Source organism: Pistacia vera, unplaced genomic scaffold (genome assembly GCF_008641045.1).
Source record: "Pistacia vera cultivar Batoury unplaced genomic scaffold, PisVer_v2 Contig40, whole genome shotgun sequence".
NCBI lineage: Eukaryota > Viridiplantae > Streptophyta > Magnoliopsida > Sapindales > Anacardiaceae > Pistacia > Pistacia vera.
The window spans coordinates 3,334,608-3,359,446 of NW_022196224.1; the positions used below are offsets into that span (position 1 = coordinate 3,334,608).

General features: G+C 35.1%; 2 protein-coding genes across 2 annotated transcripts; both read left to right on the forward strand.

The window, feature by feature from the left end:
• Positions 1-3,006: 3,006 nt before the first annotated feature.
• On the forward strand, positions 3,007-3,639 carry LOC116141683 (probable leucine-rich repeat receptor-like protein kinase At1g35710). Its single transcript, XM_031427159.1, has one exon. The coding sequence runs from the start codon at positions 3,007-3,009 to the stop codon at positions 3,637-3,639; it is 633 nt and encodes a 210-aa protein (XP_031283019.1).
• Positions 3,640-10,426: 6,787 nt separating this feature from the next.
• Positions 10,427-11,964, forward strand: LOC116141523. The gene is made up of 4 exons (XM_031427027.1): positions 10,427-10,490; positions 10,596-10,805; positions 10,886-11,036; positions 11,318-11,964. Exons 1-4 carry the CDS (start codon positions 10,437-10,439, stop codon positions 11,836-11,838), a joined length of 936 nt encoding a protein of 311 aa, XP_031282887.1. The 5' UTR covers positions 10,427-10,436; the 3' UTR covers positions 11,839-11,964.
• The last annotated feature ends 12,875 nt before the right edge of the window (positions 11,965-24,839 follow it).

Sequence of the window (24,839 nt, forward strand, 5' to 3'; positions counted from 1 at the left end):
TGGATATAATGTTATATTACTTGAAAATTAGCGTAAAACTTTAGAAAAATGTGTTTAATTAGTTAGGGTGTATGTTATATTAATATATTTAGTTAGGGATTAAGTTACTAAATTGTTCTCTTTTTAAATATTAATATAATATTATTTTTATTATTAATTTTTGAATAATTTTTTTAATCTCTAATATTTTAGATTTAACTAAAACATCCCGCTTATATAAAATTTTAGTTTATAACGAAATCACCCCTACCCTTGCTGCCACCGCAAACCACCGTTAGAAATCTCCGAAAGTCGCCGTGAGTAGCTCACCGTGACCATGAAGCTTCGATATGGCTATTTTAGCCATATTGATGGTCGAAAACAGCTATAACAAGTCAGATTTAGTCATTAACGACCAGATCCTTGGCCATTATCGACTAGATCTTGGCGAAATCTGGCTGTTAATGGTCATGGATCTTGTCGTTAAGGACCATGTCTATTCTGGCCAGAATAGATCTGATCGTTAACGGCCTGATATGGCAGTTTTCAGTCATCAATATGGCCAAAAATGGTCATATTGAAGCCTCCCACAGAATCTCGGTCTTTTTTAGAGACTTCAATGACTTTCCAGCGGCGATCAGTGGTGGTTGGCCCACTGTCGACGGTGGTGGCTGGGTGACAGTGGTAGTCTGTAAATTATTTTAAATATAAGGGTATTATTATCTAAAAATTTAGTTAAACAAGGATAAAATTTAAATGATATATTAATATAAATTTATTTTAAAATAGGAACATTATTATCCCAAATTTTTATTAATAAGGGATAAAATTATAACAAAAATAAAATTACTTTAGTAGTCTTACCATACCTAAAAAAATAAAAGTAATTAGATTACCTTAAATATTACCAACAATAATAACTATTGGTAATCTAAGATTACTTAAATCTTATATTATTAGAACAAAAAATAGTAATAAAGTAATATAAGGTTGACATAACCCTAATAATCTTTCTTTCCCTCGAAACCAAACGCCTCCTAAATTAACTAAACGTGTTACCGTTGAAAGATGCTTACTGAAATCTATTGAAAGTGACTACTATCTACTTAATTGATACCGTGATCTTTAAAAAGTCTTTTGATGTGTTAATAAATAAACGAACTTATTAGAAATTAGAATTTATTACTCAAGTCAGTTACGACAATTAATTATTACGAAATTTCATGGGTCAGTAATTCTGGATAGCTTGTTCGCTGCATGCACCTTCTCATCGCATCGTCGACATAATACAGCTTCATCTGCACAACACAGCACCTCTGCCTCTGCCTTCTCACAAACCTCACACTGTAACTTCATCGATATGTCTCTTCTTCAGCTACATGTATCTATGGCTAAGATCCAAGCTTGAAGCTACATTTATACATGGCTTTCAGTACATGCATGCAAGAAAACTAATGGTATTCAAGGCATTAAGTAATGAAGATCACAAGAATATCAGAACAGAATGAAGCTCATTAAAGAGCATAGCATGTGTTACTGTTGGATCACTGGACCAATAGCCTTTAATAGGTGAGGATATTGTGAAGAAATACAAGTCTTTGCAATGATCCAGCTTTCTAATGATAAGTGAACTTATGCACTGCGGGAGGAAAACTGGCTAGCTGGCTTGTGAGACTCCATGTCTCCAACACCCTAGCTGTTTGTATATATTAACACTTCAGGTTTCGAGAAGCCAAATTTTTGTTAAAATTAAAATAATATAAAGAAAGAAGACAATAGTGTCCAAGTGTTAATACATAGGACAATCCAACTATGGAGTATGGAGTGGTGTAATATCTATGGTAGATTTTTTGGGACCCAATAACAAGTATATATGAAATCGAATCATATCTTCTCCATATTTTAGGAGTTAGTTTGTAATATCGTTATCCACCTCTTCAAGTGGAGTTGAGACTTGAGAGAATGACGAGAATTATGTACTATTCTACTCTGTCATTTGTCTTTTACCAGGCTGTCCATGATGCAGTTATCAAGCGGCATGCATGGCGGCAACTTGCATCACATTCACTGATAGGATAGATTGAAAGTGCTGAATTGTGAAGAATTAATGGGACCACTTTGAGAAATGTTGTAAAAAGTCAATTGGGTTCTCCTGCTTTGTCAGTGATATGGCCTGCCCATCCCCATACACAGGCTTTGTGGTGTTTATCTTCAATGCACCGACTGCCAAACTTTTTGACCATTTTTCTGTTACTATTTACTAAAGGTCAGCTAGCATATATCTGGCCCAATATATAAATAAATAATAAAAGAAGTTAAATATCTTCACTAGTTATCTCATATAGTTTAAAATAAAGTTTTACACAAATATATAAATAAAAATCAGGAGATATTATTTAAAAGAGCAAACGACTTTTTCCCACCAAAGGTTTGCCTTGATGATACTTTCTCACCCAAAAAGTAAATTTTTTTAGTTTAATCCATTTTACAAGTTTAATGAATAATAAGTGTCACGTCAGTTTTTCTAAATTTAAAAAAAAATCAAAAAGGTTTTTAAGGTCATCTTGTTAAATGTAAACTTGAGATGTCTGGAGAGTTAAATTTTTCTCTAGCTCTTGACCTTGGTTAATTACAATTCAACCATAATTCTTACATGGATATCCAGACCTTGGTTCTAGTTCTAGTTTCAGTTTCATATCCAGCATTGTAGAGACTGAACCAGATTCAGGAATTCCCTTTTCTATAATTTTCCAGAAGTAGAATTCGATCCTAATGGAGCCAGTTTTGGCTCCTACCCGAAATGAATGCCCGCGGGTTTCGGTTCAACCCTTTACCAATGCGCACCGCTAAATCTTACTAATGGGTGAACAAATAATCTTACTGATGGTAATGGGTAAACAAATAGCTATACAGCCTCATGTTAGGTAAGCTTCAGTAAATAAAGCAAAGAACTCAGCCATCTTCTTTGACTTTTCAAACTAAAAAGTGAGTTTAAAACTCACAGATTTGGCAGTAAATAACATAACAATGGAGTTCCAACTTGTCTTGCTGGTTCTGTTTGCTGTGTCACATTCTTTACTCCATGTTGCTTCTGATTCTAGGGAAGAAGCACATGCTCTTATCATATGGAAAGCCAGTCTTGAAAACTGGAAGCGTTCTCTCTTGCCATCCTGGACCCTTTCTCCTGCAAATGCGACCGAAATTAGCCCATGTAGTTGGTCAGGAATTCATGAGGGAAATATCAAAAGTATTCAGCTCATTAATCCAAGCTTAGAAGGTAAGCTTCACTCATTTTTGTTCTCTTCGTTTCCGCATCTTGCTTATCTTGATCTTAGCAGTAACCACCTGTTTGGCACCATTCCACCTCAAATTGGAAACCTCTCCAAACTCCAGTACCTTCATTTGTCGAATAATCAGTTTTCTGGGAAAATCCCACCAGAAATTGGCCTCCTATTACATTTGGATGTCTTTCATCTAGCTGAGAATCAATTAAATGGCTCCATTCCTGAGGAGGTAGGAAATTTGAAGTTCCTTTCCCATCTATGGTTAAGCAAAAATCAACTCACTGGCATTATTCTTCCCACCCTCGGTAATTTAAGCAACGTAAAAGTTTTGCTTCTTCGAATAACCAGTCAGATCGATGATGTCAACATGACGTGATTTTATAATTCTAATAAATTTCTAAAATAATTCCGTCCATATGCAAAATCTAAATAACAATATAACATAAATGAAATTGAAGATTAGAATATTCAAAGGAGTGAAAATCAAGAACTGAAAATTGAAATTGAAGATGAAGATAAGAAATTGAAGAATAGAATTTAGGGATTTTAGTTTTAGGAATTAGGATTCTAGTTTAGCCACCAGTTCTCTAACCCGATGGTTGAACCGTCAATTCGGCACTAATCTGTCAGTTTAACCTTGAGTCAATCCGATTCAACTACTATAATTGTGTTTAGAATATACTTTGATTGGATAAGAGTCTAGTTCTCGATTGAATTGATCAAATCGATTGGTCTGGTTTGGGTTTTAAAACAATGATATTTATAGGAATGGTAAGTCGTTCCAAGCATAGTTATTAGTATCTTACGATACACGATATGTATTCCACGATACGATGCGATATGAGTTACCAACGATACGTATCAGAGAATGTATTCTATACTTTTTGATACACTAATATGTATCATACGACCTAGTTAGTTAATACGGGTACGGGAATTATACGGGTATAATACGGTAAATGATGAAAAATACGTTTATAAAAATTCGGCCATAAAATTCGGATACGGGAAAAATACGGTACGGGTATATACGGGTTTGATACGGTATATTGTCAATAATATGTTTTGAAAAATAAGGCAATATCAATCTTAGTTTTAACACTTTTATGGACTACCTCGTTAAAATCAACATAACATTTCAAATACAAAAGTATTCAATTTGACTGTATTTACAAGAACATAAAAGAGAAGTAGAGAACATCATCAAATACCTGATCAAATGCAAAGTATTTAATTAACCAATAACACAAATACACAATAAATAATTTTTAATTAAAAATTCCTATAAAATATAAATTAACCAAAGTTTTTAAATTAAGTCATGAAGGGTCAATATAATTTATTTTCATTTATCAAGTTTTTGAATTCTACCAAACACATACATGAAGTGAGGGTTTAATTAAAAGGATTAAAAAATTCCTATTTTTCTGTATTGAAATTTGACTATTTACAACCTGATACTCTGATAGAAAATGATACGACACCGTATCTATTAGTAATAATCAATAATCAATATTCAATTATTTCATTTGTTTACTCTCTTTCTCCTTTTCCTAATTTAGTTAAAGATTAGTTTCTCTTTCTCTTTCACTCTCCCCCACACTGTTTCTCTTCCGATATATTAAAAAACTTTTTTTTCTCTCTAAACAAACACTCACACTTCGCACACTCTCTGAAACTCTCATTCTCCAAAACGAAACACACTCTTCATACTTCTCTTCCTCTCCATGAAGAACTCACGCTGAACCAAAATGATACAAGTGTAAAGTGTGTACCTTTGAAGTCCCGAACTTGAAGTTGAAGCCTGGAAGAAGAGAATAAGAGATGAAGAAAGCTGAAAACATGAAGAACAAAGGAAGAAAAGCTGAAGAAGAACTGAACTGAGGAAGAAGAACTGCTGCTGAACTACCGAAGATTTGAAGAAGAACGACTGAAACTGAACCAGTGAAGTGTGAACCAGATCTGTTTCTGTTTTAATTTTTTGTATAAACCCACCAAAACGACGTCGTTTTGGGGGTGTGAGGTTATATTTTTTTTTTCAATTATTCACGAATTATACGCGAATTATACGGTACACCTTACTATACGTGAATTATACGGCAGATTTTACAAAATTTGAATACGCGAATTATACGACTGTCCGTATAATTCGCGTATAATACGCGTTTTTACTAACTAGGTCATACGATACGATAAGTATTCATTTTTATCCTTAAAAAAATATCTATACAAATCGCTACAACTTTATTAATTTGAGCTAAAGGCCCAAAAAATTTTAGGGTTGGATTCGGGTCATCCAACCTCGTTTACTAAAACCTGTTAAAATTTACTCATTTTGCATTGAGAAAATGAAGAGGAACATGTGTTGCCCATTTTGCATAATAATAATACAAGTGGAAATATAAATATTGATATTGATCTTGGAAATGATATGAATGGTTATGAGGAAATGATATAGATTCTTAATTTTGTGATTAATTTTGATTACATAATACCATAATTTAAAATCAATAATACTATAAAATTCTTTAATTAATCTTTGGGATGATATTAATTTTTAGAAGGGAGCACGACATTTTCTCACCCAAGGTTTGGCAAGCCGACACTTTCCCACCCATTAAATTTCAAAACGACACTTTCCCATCCACTGTTATGTTCCGTTAGAAAAATCAGTCACTATTTGGTTGCAAAGACGAAAATATCCTTTAGGATTTGATTTAATATTTTTTTTATTATTTTATGTCATATCACAAGATTCAATTATCAATATATCCGCTCTTTAACTATGAAATTATTGATATGCACTTAACTATGTAAAGGAATCTAAATTATCAATTAAACCCTCTAATTTTTTTATTAAAAATAATGTTTTACTGGAATTTAAAAAAATTATATACAATTTTTTTTTTTCACAAACTCAAAAAACACAAGATCTACGATACCAACTTCCACCACAGGATCTAACTGGTACACCAAAAAGAATGTAATCAACATAAAACTTAATATAACTTAGTCACAGAACTTGAACATTGCAACCTGGTTAGACACTTATAAAATAAATGTTGCTTTTTCATCGAGTCTTTAAACCATATCCAACAAGAATGAACAACATAAAAATTAACTTTTTTTTTTTTTTTTTTTTGGCGCTCTGAATTTAATATATTACCATAAATCCCAACCAAGGACTAACATAATATAACAAGAAAAGGAAAAAGAATGAAATAATTCGATTCCCCTAAACAATTAAACAAAATCTCCTAATCTGTCCAACATCCAAGCTGGCCGGCCATTTCAGTTAAAACAACCCCTAATCTAGAACAGCTAATACAACCAGCAAACCACTCTTCAAGCTTGAAGCACCGCTTGGTGGAGCAATAGCCGGACCCTCAAACTCCACCAGAGAAGGTGCCGGAAAAATGAGCTTGTGCCTTGAAAAAGAAGCCATGGATGATGGAACTAAGAGAGAAGAAGCTTGAATTGGTGGATGTACGAGTGTGAAGATTTGGGGAGAAAGTGAGGGTGAGATCAGAAAAATTAACTTTTAATAAGCAAAGACTGACATTTGCTATGGAGCAACATCTAATAACCACTATATAATTCATGCAACTCACACAGTTCCTTTTTCCATAATTTTTGGGACAACTTCAATATAAATATCTATAGCCATGAACAAGGTCACGCGACCGGCGAAGCAAGCACTTCGTATCTTCCCCATGCCCAATCCAATAATTTCTTTGCCTCTATTTGAAAAAGTTTTTTTTTCCCAAAAACACACACCAAAGAGCTGTAGATGTCGCTCTCTTGTTCCTTCTCCTTTGTCTTTTAGTCTATCGTCTCCTGCCTCTCAACAATCATGGACTTGCTTGGTTTCTCGCTCTCTTATGCGAGTTATGGTTTGCGCAGTGGGCGCTGGGTGGGGTTTTTTGTAAAACGGGTGGTGGGCGACTTAGCAAGGTAATTATGCGAAGGGGTTTGACATAGCAGAAATCACCCAAATCTTCTTCAAAGTAGAAATAAAAAAACAACACTTCAAAACCAAATCCAAGTCCACAAAATCAACCAAACAATCCACTTTCCACCATCAAACACAAACTTCTGCAAACAGTGGCGACAAAGGCAGGGTAAGGGGTGTGAGATGACGGGGAGCGACCGGTGGGGGACGATGAGGCAGATGGAGGTGGCAGCAGATAGCGGGGGGGCTGGAATCTGGATGCGGCTGCTCGTAGTTGCAGGTGGCTGCAACTGCGAAGGAGAAAGCAGGTCTTTGAGGCGGCAGCTCGTTGGAGAGGTCAGTAGAATGGGTTTGAGGTGATGAAAAGCTGGTGAGGGAGGCGGGCAAAGTCGCCGGAGGTGGCGAGAGAGGCCGGCTGTGGCATAAGTAGGAGGCCGGCTCGTGCTGAAGGTTGTGACGCCGCCAGCCCAGCCGGCAGTTACAGGTTACGTCGGCGTCGCAACCTCCAATGTAGAAGAAGCCAAGAAGGAGATGATGGCTAAGAAAAGATAAGAAAAAAAGAAAAAGGAAAAAACAGAAAGAGAAGGAAAGGAAAAGAGAAGAAAAAAGAAAGAAAAAAGCTACCGGACTAAGATTTCGATTTTAAAATTTGGATCAATGAGGCTTTTAAGTAAATTCACCATCTTGCCCTTCTTAAGAATGGTTATTTCTAACAGAATATAACGGTGGGTGAGAAAGTGTTGTTTTTAAAACTTGATGGGTGGAAAAGGGTCGTTTTGCCAAACCTTAGGTGGGAAACAGTCGTTCTCCCTTTTTAGAAATAGAAACACTGATTGCATTGTGTTTCTCTTTTTCCCCTTAATCATAATGATTCTTCATCGATCTCGTAAATGAATTTTTCGGCAACCATATTATATAAATGAGCTAGGCGGACAGAATTTTCTATGTAATTTGGTGCGGATCCATTCCTTTGGGTCTCTTACATTTGGATAGGCGTCCATTAGGAATAGACGCCTATCCATACTTTAAAAAAGAAAAAAAAAAAAAAAAACCCTTCTTCGCTCTTCTTCTTCTTCGCCAAGCCAAAAATCACAGCAACGTCTCTCACAACATAGCTCATTGATCTCCATTGATATCCAGTTGATCCTTACGATAGAATCTGGGAAGCAGTAATATGAGAGTTTGGATTAACAAAAGTCTCAAATGAAGCATCCTCCATTAAAGTAACTACTCCACCTGACAATCCTCCACCATTGGTGGTACAAAATGCTGTAACTTCTTTAAGCACTTTGATAGGGATAAATATAATCACAAAACTTACTGAAAAGCCGACTCCCTTCTTCATGGCGACCTACTTCTCTGAAGTAACTCAGCTCGGCCGCAGTCACAAGAGATCCTTCAAATTGTTCATCGATAGCAAGGCTATTTTGGCCTCCATTGTTCCGACTTTTGGAGCTGCCTTTGAAGTTTATATTGCTAACAGAATTGCTTCTGCTAGCAACCAAATTTCCCTCGAGGCTGATGATCTCCACTCTTCCTCCTCTCATTAATGCAATGGAAGTTTATACTCTTAGTAGGGAACTTACCAATGTAACGAATGCTAAGGATGGTTTGCTTCTAACTTCATTATTTAATTTTGGGATATTATTTCTTCTGATTCTGATCTAAAGGTTATTTTTGTTTTGTTTATGCTGTAATTCAGTGGGAGGATTAGGATTGCTGCAAAATGGATTTAAGGTGTTACAAGGATGGAGTGGAGCGAAGAAGAAGAAGAAGAAGAAATAGAAGAGTGAAGAAGGTGTTTTTTTTTTTTTTTTAAAAGTATGGACACCCTAATGGACGTCCGTCCAAACATAAGGGACGACCGTACAAAATTTATGGACAACTGTCCCCCAATTTTTTATTTTTATTTTCATATTTTGGTTAAGGACGGGTGTCCCTTATTTGCGGACGCCCGTCCCTAATTTTTATAAAAAAAATTTATTTCATTTTACTTATAGACGGACGTCCATTAAGTGGGGACACCTGTCCCTGGTATATGGACTCCCGTCCATATAATATGGACGGACGTTCATGTGAGTGAATGGTCATCCAAATTTGATGGATGACTGTTCACTCGAAAAAAATTATTAAAAAAATTAGAAACGTGTTACACGTAGATCGATACAATATTTCGATGCAAAAATCTCGATGTCTGTAGCATTATTGCTTACCTATTAACATGTGCCGTGTGGCATCTTTTTAATATAAGAATGTGGCTCCTTCATGGGAAAACGTGGCTTTATAAGAGGTCTGTGGAAGTGTTACGTGTCTTCTTCAATTTAAATATCTATGGGTGCGTTTGGTTTAGTATTTTGGATAGGATTTTAGGGGTAGTATTGGGTTATTGGATATGGGAGTATTACGAGGTAAATTTTAAAAATTTATAAAAAAGCCCTTAGGTTTACTAATTTAACTAAAGACCCTAACATGTAAAATGACAAAAACACCCCCACCACCTGCACTGTCAGATTCCGGCCACCACCGCCGGAATCTGGCCGGAAAATTTCGTTACGGCACAGACTTGTCGGATCTGTGCCGTAACACGTCGTTATGGCCTTTTCCGGCTAGATCCATGGTGGATCTGGCCGGAAAAGGCCAGATCTACCGTTTGTTTTGGCCGTCGACGGCCGGAAAATGCCAAACGACGGCCATCTTTGGCCGTCAGCGACGGCCAAAGATGTGGCCGTCGTTTTCGGTCAACGACGGCCAAGATTTGGCCGTCGTTGACCGTCAACGACGGCCATTTCTTTGGCCGTCGCTGACGGCCAGATCTGGCCTTTTCCGGCCAGATCCGTGGTGGATCTGGCCGGAAAAGGCCACAGCGGTGAACTTCCGGCCATTTCTGGTCGGAAGTTTGGCCGTTGTACAGATTCCGGCTATCACCGACGGTGGTTGCCGGAATCTGACAAGTTGGGTTGATGGGGGTGTTTTTGTTAATTTTAAACTTTTTTTTCAGGGGGTATTTAGTGAAATTAATAACCTTATGGGGTTAAAATGTAATTAAAAAAAATAGGGTAATATTTTGAGAATATTGTACCAAACGCGATTTGAAAAATAGGATCCAGAATAGGGATAAAAATATTAAACCAAACGCATACTATATTACTATTAAACTATCTATTTTTAATTTTATCCATTTACCTGGAAAAGACCCAAGAGAAATTATCAGTCAATCTCAGATGGGACAAGGCCAAGAACACAAGACACGAGCTGAACCTCAAGTTGAGATTCAGGTCTCTTTTCATCTCTCTCTCTCTCAAGTACAGCACAAAGAAATTATTATATAAGTAAAGAAATTTTAATTAAAATGTAGTTTGGTTATGTAAAATTAATTGCAGGAAAGAGGGGAAATATTTTTCTTCTACAGGCCTAAAGTTGACAAACAAGAAGCTCACAGCGTAAATGATGTGCAACGATTGTACCTCGTCTTGCGGCCGGAGTCCGGTGAAAAAAGTGTTGAAGAAAAACAAGAGCAGGAGTCCGGGAAAGAAGGCTTGAAGAAAGGAGAAACTGGCTCTGTAGGAAATCAAGGTGGACACGGTAGCCAGGTTAACAAAATACAAATTAATTTATTTTTTATTTCAATAGCGTATTGTTGCACAATTGCTATAACTGTTATCAATTGCAGGAAGTGAACATCGAGAAGGAACCACTGTTGCGGTTCATTGTGATGGGACGGAAAAGTCTTCCGGATCCAAGCCAGAAATCCAGGCCTTACTGGGGTTTTGTTGAGATTGTTACCGCAAAAATTGAGGATGTGAAAACTGCTCTAGCAGGAGGTACTGAATATCACTTAATTTGTTAGTTTCTCAATATTAATTCCTTGATAAATTTATTTTTTCTGCGGTTTTGAACTCGACTGAACTTTGAATTCAATTTTTACCAATCAAATAACAGATTTAAAAAATAACATAAATCTCACAACTGTTAGTAATTATCTATAGCTGTTATTTGAACACTAACAGGGGAATTTTTGTTATAACAGACAGAGTTTTGTTATTTAATTATATCTGAGAGGAGTATTGTTATTAACCCTTTCTAATAATGTATTGGCATACAGAGGAGTATGATACTTCAACTAAAGGTCATCGAAAAAATCAACCAGCCAGGGCCGTGGGAGAAGGCGTTTACCGCATTTTAAGGCACAGTCTAGGAAAAAAAATGCACACTCATTTAATCTACAAGCTTGAATTTCCACCAGAGAGCAAACAAAATGAGCCTCAGGAGTCCCTTAACATTGAACGTGAAGGCTCATTTCTCATACAAATAAAGAACCCGGATCAGCATGGCAGTTCACAGTTTAGAGGGCTGCAAAACAAGCGCAGGGCCGTCTTTCCTGCCCATCTGCAAGGCCGGTTCGGGCAAAAGCGATATTTCCCGGCTGACCCACCGGATTTTTTGAACTATGAGGGGTGTGAATTCTTGCTGATAGCAGCATCTGACGATATAGAAGAGGAATTGGGATTGGAACTGGAACTGGAGACAGAAGAAGGGGAAGCAAATGAATATTGTTCGGATTTGGTGAAGACTTTTGGAGAGACAGCATCAACTAGTGCACTTTTTCAAGGCACTTGGGTTTGAACTTTGAATGATGTTTATGTATTATAAATTTCAGTCGCTGAAATTTTTTTATCTTTGTTGTAAAAATGGATTTTTGTGAGAGAAAATCCAGGATTTTGGTAACAGTTTGTGTAAATAGCTCTATCTTGTGGAACGAAATGCATAGCTTTTGCATATATATGTTTGTGTATGCGTCAAATTTGGGCAATTTCTCCTCTGCGATATTGGGATATACAATGTTTACACAAAAAAAATACCTTTTTTGGATAAAATTTATAATTGTTAGATAAACGAAAAGTGAATACCTAAATAAGTGGTTCTAGAATTAATTTTTAATAATTTTATAATCACAATTTATTTGTTTATTAAATTATTAAATTTAGTTTAATTTTCTTGCTCTTTATAAATATTTCTTGATGCACTACTTTTATGACACAAAATATAATTTTTATATATTAATTTAAATATTATTCAAATATGATTTTGTGATAAAATTAGAATAATTTTAAAAGAAAATGATACTTTAATGGGGAGAAAAGTTTTTTATGTATAACCATGTAAAATTATGAGTTTTCAATTACTTCTCATTCTTTTTTTTAATATTCATGTTATATTTTATTGTTTCTTAATTATATATAAATTTATTGTTTTCGTAAATTATAAGTAAACATATTGATATCAATTCAATTCTATTACGTTAATAGGTTTGGATTGTGTTTTTAATTTGAAAAAAAAAAAATTGAATATTTAAATTGTGTTTTGAGGCACGATAATAGTGAAGGTATAATTAATGACTTAAAACAATTTTTTTTTTTTCTTTTAGAAGAAAAAATGGGAATACAAGTATTTATTCTTACCCCCTTGACTAAGCTAGTTTCCTTTACTAAATTGGCTAGTTTCTAATCTACCCTTTACAAACGGAGTACTGTTGTTTCTCTTAAGGGTTTTAAGCTCTAACTCCTTGGCCTTAAGACCAGCAATAATCAAATCTACACTGGGTACAATACCTGAGTACTGTAGGTCATTCTTGACTACTTGGTAGTCATCCGTTAGTGAGTTGAACAGTATCATGGCAAGGCTTGTTCCTCCTAACTCTTGGTATGTGCCTTTCAAGATCAGATTCATCTTTAAGAACTCATCCAAGTTTTCTTCAATTGATTTTGAATTATCCATTTTACACGAAAATAAGGCTCCCTTAAGAAAGCCAAATTCGGTGCAGACTGCAAAACATATATTCTAACTTACCCCATAGTCCAAGAGGAGTTTCGAATCTATCTATCTTTTGAAGCACACTATCCGAGAGGTTCATCACGATCAGGTTGTAGGCTTCTTCATCAATCTCTTTCTTCTTCTTTAACTTGTCCTCTGACCACTTCTTGGGGTCCTTTTCCTGTACGATTGCTACTTTGTTGTGTGAAAGGAGGGCTTTCATCTTCTTCTTCCAACTTCCGAAATCAATCTTCCCATCGTGTTGATTTATTTCTAATCGTATGGTGGTAGTAGTGTTCATTTTAGGGTTAATTTTAGAAAGCCCCAAATTGTAAACCCTAGATCCTTTTGCCCTAACCTTTATATGATTTCTGGAAACCTAGATTTTACCCAAGATTTGTCAAGATTAACTAATCTCACTCAAATCCCGCCACCTTAGATCTATTCAAAGACTCAGAGAAGCCAATCTTAGAAAATCCCCAAATTTCACGAAACCTCTTCTGTCGGGACACTGATTCTGTAATCAACAAATCTAGACTCCAAGAAATGGCTCTGATACCACTGTTATGTAACCTAAAGGATTCTTCAAAGATCAATCAAACACACAATCAAAATCAAGAAGAGCAAGAACACGGAGATTTACCGTGGTTCACTTATCTTTATAGGATAAGCTACACCCATGTTGAGCTCGAGAAAGAGATGAGCTCGCTGCACTTACTATTACCTCAAGAATCACGATTCCAACACCTCAAAACCAACCAACATAGAATCACTCACCCTGATACAAAATATCCCGTAATTAGCCCTTAGAGAAACTCACTTGGTAACTCTAACCCGAGAGAACAACACCCTCACCAGAATGATTAAACCCGTAATCACTCTAATCTAACCGATTACACAAAGCAATAGTGAAAACCCTTTTACAAACCCTAACTCCTCAATCACGCAAAGAAGACAACAATGATTCTTCCTCTTTAGAACGAAAAAGTTGAGCTTATATATGGTTGACTTGGTGGCAGGATTTTGGCCGTTGGATCTGAAGAGTAATCTGCGGTCAGGATTCATCTGATAGCTTGTATGAAACGACGTCGTTCTACTTACTCAAAACGATACTGTTCTCAGGCTTCCACTTCAACAACTTAAATCATACCCTTGCATATTGTTAATTCTTAAATATTCTTTTGATTGGTTTTGACACGTCAAGACATACAAGGGTTCAACATAATTTACACTCTTCTGTTCCCTACTGCTTCCACTAACTCTAACATTATGACCCTCAATTATCATAATCAGGTTCATTTAATTCAAACTCATCTTCTTCCCATTACTTCCACAAACTCTCGAATTGTGAACCTTATTTTCCCTTACTGCGTAAGTTGTCCATCTTTGTAAGCCTGTCATCAGGGTCTTATCAAAATTATTTGTTCACATATAATACAATACGCGTATATGATTGGAATGTTATAATATATGAGAAGAGAATGAATATAAATATATTCTTTTGCAATGTAAAGAGAAATTAAGAAAAAAAAAAAGAGATCAAAAGTGGTTGAGTTTTAAAAGTAGGGCCATGAGCCTTAATGTCTCCAGTGCATGGCAGTAGCTTAAATGTTCTACTTGCTACCATTAATAATATATCAAATACTTCCTTTACATAACCACAAACAGCCACCTACGTTTCGGTCCAATAATTAAATTATTGACAAGAAACAACCTCCATTATGAGGTTAGCTTTATTATCAAGAATTAAATGCTTATAAATGGTTGACGCCGCGATGACACCTCTTAAGTCTTAATTTCATATCTTATATTTCGGAATTCATTTCAAACAATTAATTGGGTAGATCGCGTTAGATTTTTGAATTTTTTTTCCAAAGTTTTAAAATACCCCTTACAGTTATAATTTATTTTATATATGTCCTAAAATATTGTAAAAAGTTAATTGCAGTATAACCCTTCAGTTTTCTTTGATCTTTCTTTCACTTTCTACCTGATTTTTTTCCTCTTTTCTCCTTATTCTCTCTCTCTTAACTCTAAAAAGAATTTGTCACATAAAAGTCAATTTTGATTTTTGTATTGTATTAATTTCCTTTCTGAAAGACCAAATAGCTTGAACTTTAAGATAATTGTTCAAATTTCAATAATATTTGAGTAATGTTTTAAGTTTATTATATATTTGTTTTGAATTGAATTTTTTGTTTTTGTTTTTGAGATATGAAATATTGTTTGATTTTCTTATATTTGAGATACAAAGTTATTATATTTTCTTCAATTGATGATTTATTATATTGAGATGTGTTTAGACAATTTTGATAATTAAATGCTTGTGAAATAAATTGGTGAAAATTAGTTTAGATTGAATTAATTGTTTTAAGTTTCTTTTCCAATTAGTTTAGGTATATTTTTTTTTAATTTTTTATTTATAAGATAAGAAGTAATATTTGATTTTCTTATATTTTATTATTGTAGTTGATAATGTCAAACAAATAATCACTCAAATCAGAAAAAATAATCTATTTAGGTATAACTTCAAAAGTATTTTGTTGTATTTGCATTACATGTCTACTTATAACTTTGCTTGTCCTTTTTATATAAAATTTGATGGGTAAGTTTGATTATGCTGCCTCTTACTGCCATTATATACTTTTTCTATTAATGAAATTTCTTTGAATCTTTGGGCGTCTTTGGTTCATATAATGTTTTATTATAGGGAATGTTATATTAATGGAAAGATAGATTACCTTAAAGATTATTGAGAATATTTAGGAAAATATGATTGGTTGGTTGGAATAAATTAGTGAGTATGTTATAATAATATGTTTGGTTGAGATGATAAATGGGTGGATATGTTATATAGTTACTAAATTGCCCTCCCTTTTTAAATATCAATGTAATATTATTTTTATTATTAATTTTTGAATAATTTCTTTTGCCTCCTACATTTGAAATTTTGCTAAAATACCTCAGCCATATAAAACTTTAATTTGTACCAAAATCACTCTCACCCACCCCAAGCCATTACCGACAACAAGCCACCACCATTGGTAGTTGCCGTAATGGCGCACGACCGGCGGAATCTGGTCGGTTGTGTGCCAGTAAGGTCGTTTTCGGCAATGGATCTATGATGCATGGGCAAAAATGGCCAAATTTGGCTGTTTCTATTGAAACGGCCAGATCTGTGGCTGTTTCATGGTCAGATCTGTGGCCGTTTCTGCCCATGGATCTGTGATCCATGGCCAAAAACGGCCTTATCGGCGCACAACCGGCCAGATTCCGATGGTTATGCACCATTACGACGATTGCTGTCAACGGTTGGCGGTGGTCTTAGGTGGTTGGGGGTATTTTGTTAACTTTTAAAATTTTTTGTGGCTGGGGAGTTTTAGTTAAATTCTTAAATGTAGGGGTTTGGGTAATTGGTTATGGTAGACATTTGAAGGAAATTGTGTTCGAAATGGTATTTAATTAAGGGCAAAACAGGTAATAGAATTAGATTACCTCAGTAATCTTTTAACAACACCTGGGTGGTAATCTTATTACTCTCTATATTACCAACAGTAAACACTATTTTTGATAAAAGATATCGGTAATATCTTATTACTTGCAAATCAAGCAAGAGAATCTTGAAAATTAAACAAAGATTACACTCAGTAATCTCATATGACCCTAAACCAAATGGACCCCTTGAGGTTTGCCAGAAAAAATAAAATTATACCGCAGCCTAAAAACAATTCTTGGTTACACCCCTAGTTTGCTAGCTTTTGAAGCAATCTGCATTTAGCAAGTGTAGTAGGTTATTATTTTGTTTATTGTAATTTTATATTTGTTGTAATTTCTTGATTTTTTTTAATACAAAAGACTCCCTACAATAATAAATTTCTTTATTTTTGACATATATGTCTTTGTTGAATACTTTTATATTTTACATGTTTAAAACTGTAAAGTCTTATTGTCGACTTATGAACTTTGTTGCATGTTTATACTTACGCACAATTGTGAATTCTTTGTTGGTTTGCATATGTGGTAGTATCCTATGAATGTGCACTCATATTCTTTGTTTTCTTTGATTGTGAATGAACAAACTATGTGGGCGCGTTTTTCTTATGTGCAAACATTTTGTTTCCCAGTACAGGTAGCACTCTTCTTTCTTCATTATCAAGTTTTATGTTTATGCATGGTATTTGCATTGCTTTGTCACTTTATAGGTGTCACTCTTTCAAAAGCGTGATCTACGGCTTCTTACTGAAAAATGGCTTGTATGGTGGAGATGAAAAAGTGCAAGGATATAAATTGATCATCTTCTTCCTTGTGTTTCTTTTAGGCCAGATATATTGATCTTCCATTGCAGCTCTAAATTTTTTAGAGTTCATTTTGATCAGGTTCTCTTTGTTTGTGATTTATTTTCATCAATCAGTTTGTTGAATTTTTTAGTGTAGTGTTAGAGTAGATGTCCTAGAGCCAATCAATTATTGTAGAATTGACTCTTTGTAATAATGTTTAATTATCAATAAAAAGAATATTCTACTATATCATGTAAATCATAATTGTGTGCATTTGTAAAACCCCGCGTCAGCGTTTCGATGCTATGAGGTATGTAATTCTACCCTTAAAAGGATTTTTTATCAATAAAAAGGTAAAATGGTCATTTTGTATACATTATAAGATGTGAATGTTGTTTTATTATTTTATTAATTTTTTTCAGAAAGGCGTATCTTACAATACGCGATTCACGATTCGAAAAATTAGATTTTCGATACACGATACGATATGCGATTTGACAATTATGGTTCCAAGTACTTAACATTTTTTTAAGGAACTAGAACTGGAGCCTGAAACATAAGTTTCGTTCTGATTCTTGGTACGTTGGTTAATTTCAATTACTCATATTTTTAAAAAATTATAAATACACTTCCAATAGTTTAAAAAAATTACAATTCAACTATAATTCCTACCCAGCTACAAGACCTCGATTGTAGTTTTGGTTTCAATTCCATATCCAACAGTGTAGAAACTGGAACCAGATCTGGGAATTCCCTTTTCTAATTTTCCAGAAGTAGGATTGGACCCTAATGAAACCAGTTTTAGTTCCTACCCGAAACCGGCGGATGAATACCTGCCGGTTTCGGTTCTACCTTTACCAATGCGCACCCTCAAATCTTACTAATGGGTAAACAAATAATCTTACTAATGGATAAACAAATAGCTATACAGCCTCATGTTAGGTAAGCTTCCGTAAATAAAGCGAAGAACTCAGCCATCTTCTTTGACTTTTCAAACTAAAAAGTGAGTTTAAAACTCACAAAGTTGATCTTCACCACACAGTAAATAACATAACAATGGAGTTCCAACTTGTCTTGCTGGTCCTGTTTGCTGTGTCACATTCTTTACTCGATGTTGCTTCTGATTCTAGTGAAGAAGCACATGCTCTTATCATATGGAAAGCCAGTCTTGAAAACTGGAACCGTTCTCTCTTGCTATCCTGGTATTAGGGTGTGTAAATATTGTAAATACTGATTAGTTGTTAATCTTCAGATTAGTTATAGATTAGTTAGTTAGTTAGCTTCACTAATTACATTTTATGTTATAACTAATCCATTGTAATAGTGACTATATATAGTCTGCTTGTCTGCTTCTATTTTAGTTGACTAATAATAAAGAAAGCAGTTTATTCTTCATTCTCTCTCTCTTCTCTTAGCTCATCTTCTTCTTCTTCACGAAGCTTAATATGGTATCAGAGCATATTTGATCCGCTGCAAATCTGCTCGTTTTTTTTCTTCCTTTCTACGCTGATTGTTCTTGCCTTCGTCAATATGGCTACTCTGTCCTCGAATGCTGATGATTCCAATTCTGAAGAGCGTACAACTTCGAATCATTCTGCCATTGATGAACCTTCCAATCCTTACTATCTTCATCATTCTGACAGCCCTGGGCAAGTGCTTGTCTCGCAACAGCTCACTGATGAGAATTACACTAGTTGGAGTCGTGCGATGTTGATTGCCCTATCTGTGAAGAACAAAGTGGGATTTGTTGATGGCTCTATTTCTGAACCTAAAGGTACTGACAATAATCTACTTAATTCCTGGACTCGCAATAACAATATTGTTATATCTTGGATCTTAAATTCGGTTTCAAAGGAAATTTCTGCCAGTATTATTTTTGCTTCTTCTGCCCGAGAGATTTGGCTAGATCTTAAGGATCGTTTTCAGCAGAGGAATGGACTTAGAATTTTTCAGCTTAAACGTGAATTGATGAATCTGCGTCAAGAACAGAGTTCTGTTAGCATTTACTTCACAAAGCTGAAAACTATATGGGAAGAACTGAGTAATTACCGGCCTAATTGTTCTTGTGGAAAGTGCACTTGTGATGGAGTTAAAAATCTTAACAATCATCATCAAACGGAGTACATAATGTCTTTCTTAATGGGACTTGATGATTCTTTCTCTCAAGTTCGTGGTCAGTTGCTTCTCATGGATCCGATGCCTCCTATTAATCATGTTTTCTCTCTTATTGTTCAAGAGGAACAGCAAAGGAGAACCAATCCTTCCTCTGATTCGAGCAATTCTATTGGCACAATGGCATTTGCTGTTAAAACAGATGTAGCTAAGTCTGGTGGTCCCAGTTCTCAAAATTCTCAGAATTCTCATTTCACTGCTCCTAAGAATCAGAAAAGAGATAGGCCTTATTGCACACATTGCAAGATTCTTGGACATACTGTGGATCGTTGCTACAAGATACATGGATATCCTCCTGGCTATAAATTCAGATCTAACAACAATTATAATGCAGCTGCTCATCAAGTCTCTACTACTGATAATAAATCAGATCACTCTAATTCTTTTGGAGGTTTTGTACAGAATCTGAACTCTGATCAATATCAGCAGCTAATGTCCATGCTTTCTACACATTTGAGTAGCTCAGCAAAGGTCACCAATGCTCCTGATCCTGCTCAAACCAACTGTCTAGCAGGTATTTGCTTCTCTGTCTCTCTGAGTCCTTTATTTTCCTCCAATCAATTCTGGATTGTAGACTCAGGAGCTACTCGACATATTTGTTCACAAGCTGGTGCTTTTGTTTCCCTGCATTCTATTCATCACACGACAGTTACTTTGCCAAATCATTCTCAGATTTTGGTTCATTTTGCTGGTGATGTTAAATTGCATTCTGATCTTGTGCTTAAGGATGTACTGTTTGTTCCTCAATTCAAATTCAACTTGATCTCAGTCAGTGCTTTAGTAACTGGATCTGCCCTTACAGTGAGTTTTCTCCCTGACTGCTTTGTTATCCAGGATCTATCCACCAAGAGGATGATTGGCAGGGGTGACAAAGTTCAAGATCTCTATATTCTTAATGTTCGTTGTTTGAATTCTAATTCCAATGCTTTTGTCAATAATGTTTCTGCTCACATTTGGCATAACAGATTAGGACATATTTCTTTTAAGAGACTTGATTCTTTGAAAGATCAGTTGAAATGTGATGTAACTAGATTACATAAGGTGGATCCTTGTTATATTTGCCCTCTTGCTAAGCAAAGAAGGCTACCTTTTGAATCAAATAATCATTTGTCCAAATTTCCTTTTGATCTTGTGCACTGTGATATTTGGGGGCCATATCCAACTGTTTCTTATACTGGTCATCAGTTTTTCTTGACTCTTGTTGATGATTGCACTCGGTTCACTTGGGTGTATTTGTTGAAGAATAATTCTGATGCTGTCTCTGTGATACCAAAGTTTTTCAACATGGTTTCAACTCAGTTTAATGCCAAAATCAAGGTGTTTTGAGCTGATAATGCACCTGAGTTATCTTTTGCTGAGTTTTTTCAAGATCGGGGTGTTTGCATCAGTTTTCATGTGTTGAAAAGCCTAAAAAAAACTCAGTTGTAGAGCGCAAACATCAACACTTATTGAATGTGGCTCAATCATTGTTTTTTCAATCCAGGATTCCAGTTTCTTTTTGGACAGATTGTGTTCTTACGACGGCTTTCTTGATTAACAGAACTCCTTCCCCACTATTGAGACACAGCACACCTTTTCAGTTGCTATACAAAACAGCTCCTGATTACACTGCTTTTTGAGTCTTTGGCTGTTTAGCATTTGTTTCCACCTTAGCTGCTCATCGAACCAAGTTCCAACCTCGTGCTCGAGTTTGTGCTTTCCTTGGTTATCCGCCTGGTGTGAAAGGTTATAAGTTCTATGATGTAGAAACCAAACAAGTGTTTCTTTCCCGCGATGCGGTGTTTTATGAGGAAGTGTTTCCTTTTCATGCTGTTACTAGTTCCGATCAAGTTCCTGGTCTGTTTCCAAATTTAGTTCTGCCCCATTCTTCATTACAGGCTCCTTTTATTCCAGATCTTGATTCCTCACCTGTTCATGATCCACTTGTTCCCTCTGGTGATACTTCTACTTTAGCAGCTAATATTCCAGTAAATGATACTCCAGCAACTGCTTCTTCATCTGCTGGTGTTGTTCTTCGCAAATCTACCAGCATGATTCATCAACCTCATTACTTGAAGGATTACCACTACAATTGGCTTGCTGGTTCTTCTACTCCTGCTTCCGCTTCTGCATATTATCCAATCTCTAACTATATATCTTATCATGGCCTTTCGGATTTCCACAGGCAGTTTGTGCTCAGTGTATCTTCTCAGGTTGAGCCTCAATACTATCACTAAGCCTTGAAGTTTCTTGAATGGAGATTGGCTATGCATGAAGAGTTAAAAGTTATGGAGGAAAATAACACCTGGACTGTCACTTCTCTTCCTTATGACAAATATAACATTGGCTGCAAATGGATTTATAAGATCAAACTTAAATCGGATGGATCTATTGAGCGACATAAGGCTCGTTTGGTAGCTAAAGGCTATACACAACAAGAAGGTTTGGACTTTATTGACACTTTTTCTCTAGTAGCAAAATTAGTGACTGTAAAGGTTCTTCTTGCCCTTGTTGCCTCCAATAATTGGCATCTAGCCCAACTCGATGTCAATAAAGCTTTTTTAAATGGCGATCTTTTTGAGAAAGTCTATATGGATCTCCCTCTAGGCTATCCTAGATAGGGGGAGTATTTTCCATCTCAAGGAAAACTCATATGTAAGCTTCACAAGTTAATTTATGGTCTCAAGCAAGTCTCGAGACAATGGTATTCAAAATTTTCTCAAGCCTTGATCAAGTTTGGCTTTCTTCACTCCAAGTCCGATTATTCTCTCTTTACAAAGAGTCATGGGTCCTTGTTTATTGCTCTTCTCGTTTATGTGGATGATATCATCCTTACTAGTCCTTCACCTCAAGCTATTGATGAGCTCAAACAGTTTCTGCATACACAGTTTAAGCTAAAAGATCTTTGTGGTCTCAAGTACTTCCTTGGTCTTGAGATTGCTCAATCCAAACAGGGTATTGCACTTTCTCAACGTCATTACACCTTACAATTGCTTGAGGACTCTGGTTACTTGGCTTGTAAACCCACTGCTGTTCCCATGGATCCAAAACTCATATTGACTGCTACTGAAGGTGAAATGCTTTCTGATATTACACACTATAGACGGCTTGTTGGGAAACTTCTTTACCTCACTTTGTCTCACCCAGATATCACTTTTGTAGTTCACAAGCTCACTCAATTCTTGGCCCAACCTCGCCTTCCTCATCTTAAGGCGGTGCATCATCTACTTCGTTATCTCAAGAACAGTTTTGGCCAAGGGTTGCTGTTTTCATCTCATTCTTCCTTACAGCTTAAAGCATTCTCTGATGCTGATTGGGGATCATGTCCTGATTCTCGTCGCTCCGTTACAGGTTTTTGCATCTTTATTGGAGATTCTTTAGTCTCTTGGAAGGCCAAAAAGCATACCACCATCTCTCGATACTCAGCTTCATCATCAGCTGAAGCTGAGTATCGAGCTCTTTCCTCTACTGCCAATGAGCTCATCTGGTTGCAGCAACTTCTTTAAGATTTTCAAGTCACAGTTGCTTCTCCTGCTTTGCCATATTGTGACAATCAACCTGCGATACATATTGCCTCTAATCCAACCTTTCATGAACGCACTAAGCATATCGAAATAGATTGCCATTTTGTTCGTGAAAGAGTTGCTTCGGGAGTTCTTAAATTGTTGCCCATTCGTTCTCAATACCAATTGGCTGACCTGTTTACTAAACCCCTTCCCTCTACTCAGTTTTTTTCTTTGTTGTCCAAGATGGCTTTAAAAGACATTTACCAGCCACCTTGTGGGGGAGTATTAGGGTGTGTAAATATTGTAAATACTGATTAGTTGTTAATCTTCAGATTAGTTACAGATTAGTTAGTTAGTTAGTTTCACTAATTACATTTTATGTTATAACTAATCCATTGTAATAGTGACTATATATAGTCTGCTTCTATTTTATTCGACTACTAATAAAGAAAGCAGTTTATTCTTCATTCTCTCTCTTCTTCTCAGCTCATCTTCTTCTTCTTTATGAAGCTTAATAGATGTCCTCAATTACAACAACTCTTATAAGTACTCATTTTATTCAACCAAAAAACAAAAAACAAAAAAAAAAAAAAAAAAAACAAAACAAAACAAAACTTTGAAAGCAACAATCTAACTTTACTGAGATGTTCCTAAGATGCATAGTTGTAGCCTTGGATTCTATAACAAAATGACGCTCAAGTGTAATTCAAATATCAAATTAATTAAGTTCATCACTTTGCTACATGACCAAACATAGATTCTGATATTGAAGAAGACAACCGACAATATATTGATTAATTCTATTTTGCAAAAAAGAGTCTGAGTTGGATTGTTTTAATTACCAAAGTAGATGAGTCTTCACCTTTGCCTGTTTTAAAGGAAGCAGGACAAGATCTGTCATCGTTATTGAATCCCTCAAGCTTCAAAAATCATAATTTTCACCACAAGCTAATCGAAATTGAAGGTAATGAATCGAGAAAAATACAATTGCAAGGACAATTAGATAATTAACATAGTTAACAATTTTCTTTAGTTGATATTCATGTTAAATAAAATTAAGATTTAATTTGATTTCAATTAGTAATCTAGGAGTTGCGAGTTTGATATATTGAATGAAAATAATATTAAACGTAGAACTAGTTTACTTAAATATGAGATTGGTTAATATGTCAGGTAATAATATGATGGTGTAAAATATAAGATATTAGTGTCATACTTAATAAAATATTATGAAAACCGATAATACAATTTGAAATGTGAGACTAGTAACATAACGTAAAAGAACTCAAAAAAATTAATAAAATAAAATAACTCGAGCTTAAATGTATGGGCCAATTCAAACGGAAAAAATACAAAACCTTGTGAGCAACAAACCAACTAATGCCGTTATACTCTTTAAACTATTTAAATACTTTACGGGTCAAATAAAATGACCAAAACATTAGGAGCTTTTGAAAGCTGACCTTTCATCCAATTTCTTGACTTTTATACCCTTGTCTCCTTTACATAATTACTTCAAAACCAAATAAGATGGTATTATCAGAGACTGTTGCAGTCATTTGTTATTTGACATTTTAAACAGGTTTTTAAGGTTGTATTTTTTATTTGAATACAAATAATAATAATAATAATAATAATTAACAAAAGCATAAATAAGAAAATATATATCTAATTTGTATTGAATATTGATGATTGTATTAATCAAGTTGTGTTAGAAATCAGGAGAATAATGATCAAGACCATTGGTCAAATTAGTAAGTGACATTTGTGTACTAAAAGATAAAATTTGATAAATAAATAGGACCAGACAAAGGTATATATTTAATTTCAAATGGTGAAATTAATATTCATATATATATATATATATATTTTAAACTTT